Source organism: Equus asinus, unplaced genomic scaffold (genome assembly GCF_041296235.1).
Source record: "Equus asinus isolate D_3611 breed Donkey unplaced genomic scaffold, EquAss-T2T_v2 contig_3, whole genome shotgun sequence".
Lineage (NCBI taxonomy): Eukaryota > Metazoa > Chordata > Mammalia > Perissodactyla > Equidae > Equus > Equus asinus.
Window position 1 is genome coordinate 1,123,161 of NW_027224960.1, and position 7,129 is coordinate 1,130,289.

Below are 7,129 nucleotides of genomic sequence, written 5' to 3' on the forward strand. Positions count from 1 at the left end.
AAATCCTTGTGCCTGGCAATGTTACTCATCGGGTGGCAGGTGTGCCCTCCCTGGCTTCCCTGGGCATGTGTCTCCTCCAGGACAGGGGAAGTCCGTGAGGGGACAGAAACCAGAGGCAGCAGAGCTTCAGCTCCCCCTCACGGCTCCAACTCTTCGCTTCCCCAGGAGTGTCGAGGCCTCGGGAACTTCTGTTCCCTCCACACAATCCTTTCTGCCCTGCAGAGCCGTGCCATTGCCCATCTCCAAGACACCTGGGGACAAGTTTCCAGGTGGGTAGTGGGTGGTCTGCTCTCCAGCCAAGCACCATGAGGGTGAGGTGGCCCAGGCAGCCTGATTTGGGCCGGCATGTCCCCCAAAGTCAGCTGAGACCACCTGGGAGACAGCGAACGCCGGGCACAGGGACTGACCTGGGTGCTGGGTCTCTGAGTCTCTCAGCGCCCTTAAGCCAGCAGTTCCGTCCCAGGGATTCATTTCCTTCCAGACCAGATCCTGGCTTGAGCCCAGGTGGAGATTCTCAGGTGTTTCCTTTGCAGCAACAGAAGCCTCTATGCAGCTGAAACCAACACTGTTCCAAAGAGATCTGTTTGGGACATCTGGGAATGGAGGCCCCAAGGGACAAGAGGAGAGGCCCCTCCGCAGTCCCATGGGGACCTTAGAGCTCAGAACACCCCAGTGAAATCCCTCATCCAGGCCCCAGGCAGTTTGGATCTGCTGGGTTCTCAAACAAATGGGATTTGCCTTCAAGCATCCCACAGTTTTTCTTGCTTGCTTGCTTTCTTTCTTTCCCCACCCCGCAGGGAGAGTTCTCGAACCTGGAAGAAGTGGGTCAGGAGAGAGAAACGCGTGAGCAGGGAGCTGCTAGTGCAGGTAACCTGGAGGCTGGAGATCTGGAAGGAGGCCAGAAGGAGAGGGGAGGGGAGCATCCTGAGGGGATCCTAGGAGGTGAGGCTATGGCAAGGCTTGGCCCAGGCTGGGGGTCAGAGAGCCCTGTGAGGGTGGGGCAGGCCGGGGCCACTCGGCCAGGTCCCCCAAGACACCCTGCCCTCCCCCTCCCTGTCTGTTCAGCTGGGGTCTGGACGCACCCCTGGAGTCCAGAGGTCGGGGCCTTGGTCAGATTTGGAGCCAGGGCTGGGGTGAAGGCAGCGGGGACAGGGCCTGTAGCTGGCACGGGGAGCAGCCTCTCCCAGTGGGTCCTTGAGCCAGTCACTGCCCCTCTGGGGGCCTCCATCTCCTCCTCTGGGAAGTGGAGGGAACTGATCAGTGGTGCAGGCCCCCCAGCGAGGTGCTACCATCCAAGGGAGGACAGGAACGCAAGGAGATTTGTGCCGGCTCCTCCTCGAGAGGTGAGGGGAGAGCAGTGATGACACGCAGATGACTCTGAGTCCTCAGGAGACTCCTGGAAGCAGGTGACGTTCTCCTCACACTTTTCAGCTGAGGAAAGAGGGCCAGGGAGGCCTGGGCAGGCCCAAGGTCACACAGGGCTGAGTCCTGGAGCTGGGACTGGTCTAGAATCAGAGCACCCTGGAGGTGGGAGCAGCAGAGGCAGCAGGGGACTGGAGCCGATGGCCAGGGTCTGAGATCAGGGGCCTTGGGGGACATGCGGAGGGGAGTATGGGCGCACTGACCCTGTCCTCGGCCCCGACAGGAGGCGACCTCCGTGTTAAAGACTGCAGAGAGGGCCCGCCAGGGAGCCCAGGAGAGGCAGCGGCAGCAGGTGAGGGTGACTGTGGGGGAGGGGCCTAGGAGTCAGAGGAGAGGGGGCTCCCCCTCCCAGCTGGAGACCTCCCTCAGGAGAGGGGCCTTCCTCCTCAGGCGAATCTGCTGTGGCTGCCAAGCATGACGGGCCTGCAGTGGCAGTGAGCAGGAGGAGGCCTGGAAGGGCTGGCAGCAGGGCAGATTTGGGGTGGGGAAGGGCAGGGGCCACTGCCCCTGGGAGGGGCCAACAGCCAGCCCTGGGACTTGACTGATGGAGTTTGGTGTTCCTGGCGGGGAGCGGGGGAGGGAATTGTGTGTGTTGGGGTGTCCCGACGATCCTAGGCTGCTCTGTGTGGGAGCGTGGGGTGGGCAGGAGGCTGGGCTGAGGGGTTTCAGGGGAAGGTTCATGGGGGCACCTGAGAGCGGGAGCTCATCGCCATGCCCATCCCGATGGCGGCACAGGGTGTCGTCCCCTCCCTGGTGACGTTCTTCCATTCCCTGGAGCTGCTGGACGCTACGATGGAGGATTATGTGGAGGTGAGTGAGCCCGGAGGTGGGTCCGGGGGCTCAGGCTCCTGAGGGTGGGGAGGAGAGAGTCCTGTCCTGAGCCCTGAGCTCTCTGCGTTTGGCAAAGGTCCTCTCAGCAGGGCCTCCAGCCTCGTGTGGGAGTTGGGGTGTCAGGCCCATCTCCCCAGTGGGTGATGCAGGCTCTGCATAAGCCACCGTCCAGGTTCCCTGGGCTGATGAGGCTCAGAGCTGCCTGACTGTGTGGCCGCAGGAGGTGGTGTCTGAGCTGGACTCAGCGTCTCCCTCTGGCCCTGCCAGTGAGGGAAGAGAAGTCGGGCCCCTCCCAGTCAGGAAGCACATCAGACGCTGAGCTGTCCCTTCCTGCCTGAGGCCTGAGTCTCCCCACGTGTCATCAGAGAGGGTTGGGTCACAAGGTCTGTTGCCTCAGTTGCTCTGCGCCCCCTGCTCTGGAGCCCAGAGACTGGCCCAGGTCCAAGTCCGGGCTCTGGATGGGCCTGCCCACTGGCAGTAGTGCAACATTGCAAGAGGTGTGGACGGGGCCTAGTGCTGGCCCCAGGGGGCTGTTTCTGATGGACTGCGGCTGTCTGCTTTCCAGGGCAATGTGCTCAACTGTCGGAAATGGAATGAGGTAAGCGGCTGCGGCCTCCCGGTGGGGAGGGTGGGGGTTGGAAATCAGAGACCCCCCCCCGCAGTGGGCAGGACCCCCTCTGGCCCAATCCCCAGGGTGGAACATTTATTTGCCCACTTCGATATACAGAGCTAGGGATCCTATGGCATTGGCGGGTGGGGGAAGGGCTGGCATCAAAGACTCCTTCCTGGAGGAGGAGCTATTTTGGGCCAAGTGTGAGAGCAGGCAAGCCCTGACTGGAATCGCAGGGAGGGAGGGCTCCCAAGTGGGCAAAGGCCCCAGACTGGCCCCTTGCCCCCTTCCTCACCCCCTCCACGAGCCCTGCAGGGTCCCCCACTCAGGCCCTGTGGGCATCCTGTGCTTGCTCTGTCCTAGCAATTCAAACTGATGGACGAGATCGAGCTGCTCCAGGAGGCTGCAAATCTGTACACCGTGCAGCCCGACGAGCACTTTGGGGCCTGGTTCCAGGCCGTGGAGCCCCTGAGCAAGGAGGAGAGGTGAGTCGGGTCAGGAGTTGGGGGAGGGCAGGGCAACCTCTCTCTGCTGACCAGCTCCAGAGCCCATGGCCGTTGCTCCATGGTCAGCCCCTGATCTGACTGCATGGCGACCCCTGGGGCCCTTCGACCCCAGCTGCTGGCAGGCTCCAGGACGCACATGTGATGTGTGGCTCCTGAGAGCTCCCAGCTCCGCTCTGTCCCGTAGCTACAGCCTGTCCTGCCAGCTGGAGCCCCGATACCACTGGGTCAGAAAGATTCGACTCTTCTTCAAAGGCAAGAAGAACCGCTCAGGCCAGAGTGAGTGTCCAGACCGGCAGTGGCTGAAACCATGGGCTCAGGAAACATTCAGGCTGAGCGTGGGCCTGGGGAGGCAGACAGCTGGCCCTGGGTTCCAGCTCCACTGCTGAGCAGTCCCGTCCTGGGCGATTGCACTCACGTTTCTGGGACTGGTTTCCTCCTCTGTGAAGTGGGTGACGCTAAATATCAGCCCCTGTGTCAGGGACAGATGGGGTGCTGTTGGCTGACTGAGCACTGAGCACAGGGCTGGAGCACAGAGCGCAGTGGGGGCCGGGATGCGGTGTGCACTGTGGTTCCAGGGCAGGCCGCTCAGGAAATGCCTCTCTTTCTCCAGACACCAGACCCCCAACCAAGGGCCCAGTGGTGGTGGTCGATGACCCTCCTGAGACCAGCTGAGCTACAGCGGGGACACAGCGTTGATACTCAGGGTGCACAGGGCCACCTCCCCTGATTCTGATGAGGAGAACTTTGTGATCCGTTTCTTGGGGTCCCCTGTTGGCCACGAGGGAAGGCACCAACCCCTCTTCCCCCTCCCCCCTTTTGCCCAGCACCTATTTCCCTATTTGGCGGGGCCATATTTTGTTGTCAATGGTAAATGCTCCGTTTGAGTATTATATTAAATTGTTGCTTCCTTCTAATCCTGGGAGTGGAGGTGTGAGTCTTTCGCTCGCAGCGCTCATGGAAACCAGATCCAGAAACTCACATTCCTCCTCGAATTTAGAAATCTCCCACAGTGAGCGGCTCAGTTTATGTGGAGAAGGGAGAAGTGCCAGTCCCCTCCCTGGCTACTGAAGGACGTGCCCAAGTGACCCTCCCGCCGAGGACAGGATCATTGCAGTGTGGTTCACCCTGTCCGGGAGCAGAGAGGGCCCCTCCGACCTCTTGGGACTAAGCGGTTGGAGGCGTTTTCTCAGGCAGAGCCACAACCACTAAGCTGGGCGTGTCTGTCAAACTAGCACGTGCCTGTCCCTAGCACACGTCCTGCCCAGGACAGTGGCTGCCTTTCGACACTCTGCCGGAAGAGGGAACATTTTCCCGGTTTCTCTTGCACATAGATTAGGACCTTGTTTTCTGATTCAGTCTCCGCAATGGCTTCAGCTCTAAGTGGGGAAAATACCGTCAAAAGCTCAAAACGTGCACATAGAGAGGACGAGGCCAGAGGAAGGTCCTGTGGACATGGACCATGGGCAGGCAGGACTCTTCCTTCTCGGGCCCACTAGGGGCTCCCTGTTCACCTCTGACCTAGACTGGATCCCCCTGGGCTTCTGGTCCCTGACTCCGAATACCATTTCCTGCTTGTTGCCTATCCAAGGGGAAAGCTGTGGGATGCAGCTTTTAGGGCCTCAGCCAGGTCTCCCTCCAGAAACCTAGTGCTACCAACAATCTGTTCCAGAAAATATAACCAGAGACAACACTTTCCAACTCATCTTATGAGCCCAGCAGTACCCTAAAAGCAAAACTAGAGTTTAAAAGTAGGGAAAACTTGAGAACAGCAAGTCTCAGAAATGAGCAATTACTGTCTTCTACAAATATTAGAAAACTGAAGCCAACAATGTAAAACAATCATACACCAGGACAAAGAGGAAATTTATTCAGGTATGCAAGGTTGTATCAGCATTCCAAAATCAAATCAATGTGCATCAATTCTGTGTTTGTGAGGCTGTATTCCTTTGAAGTCTTTGGAACTGTTGCTGTCTTTCAGACAAGTCTGAGTTTACATCAAAGGTCATCAACTAAAAACAACTACAGTATAAATCTTTTAACAAATGAATTTGAGAGTCATACCCACAAACAGAATATTCTTTATAAAGAGCATTCAAACTAGATCTATTTTTTCTTTTTTAAGATAATGACTAGCTGGCATTATTGTTCAATCAGAAAAATACAACTCTGGGCAAAACTACTATTCCAATTCAAATAGACTTTGCTACTGTTAAAATTCCTATAGTATTTGGTGTTTGTTCTCAATAATCAGATATTATCTTGAATTTATATTCTTTTCAAGTGCCTAGATCTTGTTTCCACAATAAAATGGCATTCCATGGTTCAGAGTATGCTTTATATTATTCTCTTTCCCTTAGCACCAAACACATTGGTTTTTCTCACCTATAGAACAGTTGCCAACAACTTACCCAGAATCTGTTTTCCACAACATGGCACAAACTATCTTGTCAGCTTTCTCTTGAGTTCTCTGGACCCTGCATTTCAGTCAATTAAACTGTTACATGTTCTCCCACGCATTATTTGTTTTCTTTTATTTGCTCGGAATACCTTCCCACCGCATCTCTTCTTTGTAAATGATATCTGTCTATCGCTTGAGGGTCACTCCAAGGAAAGCTTCCTGCAGGTGTACCACCAAACTGGCAGTCGTCTTCCCCTTTGGAATTCTTACATCATTTTGTCACTTGCTCTGTCTTCCTTCTCCCTCTGCTTGTCCCTTCTTGGTCTTCTTTACAGGCTTCTTTTCCTCTGTCCATTCCTCAATGCGCACTGAAATGTTAGACTTCCTCGGCATTCTGCCCTATGCCCTCTTCTCTTCTTGCTCTCCATACATTTCTTAAGCAATGTATTTCACTCCTGTGGCTCTAATGGTGACCAGTATGCTAATGAGCCTGGCCTAGAGAAGCTCTCTTGAGATTCTGACTAGCATATTTAACTATTCATTGGATATCTCTACCTGATTGTCTTTACAAGTATCTTAAGCTCAACATACGCACAACTGAATTCAAGACCTTTCCCCACCAAACCTATTCCTTCTTCAGAGAATTTCCTGTCTTAGAGATTGGAGCCACCATCTACCTAGTTGCTCAAACTAGAAACCGAGGAGTCATTCCTTCTATGCACTACCCCTCCTTGCTGACATCCACTGAGTTACTCGATCATGTTAAATCAGGCTCCTAAATATTTAAAAACTTTGTCCATCTCTCTCCATATAAATTGCCATTATTTCAGTCCAGGCCATAAGCACCTTTCCCCCAAAACACCATAAGGGCCTCCAGTCTTGGTCCTCCCCAGTGTAATTTCCACAATCCAGAGTAATCTTCTAAAATGTAGGGCAATTATGAGAACTTCCTGGTTAATATTCATCAATGGCTTCCCATAGAAGAAAAATGTCCAAATTCCTTAAACATAGCTTACAGAGCCCTCTGTAATAAGGGCTAACCTTGTCCCTGCCTATCTCTTCATTCTTCACTTAACATTCTAAACTTCAGGCATATGAAATTTCAGTTCTTCAAACTTGCCATGCATCACATCTCTGAGACTTTACATTCTGTATGCTGCCTTCTAACCCCACACCCCTGCTTTTTGCTCAGCAAACTCTATGTCAGTGTAAGAAGTCCTTCTTGTGGAAGCTCTCTTCACTTTGCATTCTTTTTTTTTTTTCTTTTGGGGGGTGAGGAAGATTGGCCCTGAGCCAATATCTGTTGCCAATCTTCCTCTTTTTGCTTGAAGAAGATTGCCACTGAGCTAACATCTGTGCCAG

At 54.4% G+C, this 7,129-nt stretch overlaps 1 protein-coding gene across 2 annotated transcripts; it reads left to right on the forward strand.

Annotated features, from left to right (window-relative positions):
* The first annotated feature begins 2,528 nt into the window (after positions 1-2,528).
* Positions 2,529-4,283, forward strand: LOC139043577 (ral guanine nucleotide dissociation stimulator-like). Of its 2 annotated transcripts, XM_070503567.1 has the most exons (4): positions 2,529-2,851; positions 3,227-3,348; positions 3,554-3,645; positions 3,980-4,283. In XM_070503567.1, the coding sequence occupies exons 2-4, from the start codon at positions 3,239-3,241 to the stop codon at positions 4,039-4,041; spliced, it is 264 nt and encodes an 87-aa protein (XP_070359668.1). In that variant the 5' UTR covers positions 2,529-2,851; positions 3,227-3,238; the 3' UTR covers positions 4,042-4,283. The 2 variants fall into 2 exon arrangements, with proteins under 2 accessions (XP_070359668.1, XP_070359667.1); XM_070503566.1 differs by lacking the exon at positions 3,980-4,283 and having other exon boundaries at positions 2,559-2,851; positions 3,554-3,901.
* Positions 4,284-7,129: the final 2,846 nt, after the last annotated feature.

Bases quoted from the DNA above. Each gene is read 5' to 3' on its own strand.
- LOC139043577 (XM_070503566.1), top strand. From the start codon at position 3,239: ATGGACGAGATCGAGCTGCTCCAGGAGGCTGCAAATCTGTACACCGTG. The intron at 3,349-3,553 runs GTGAGTCGGGTC...TCTGTCCCGTAG, and splicing joins CCCCTGAGCAAGGAGGAGAG to CTACAGCCTGTCCTGCCAGC.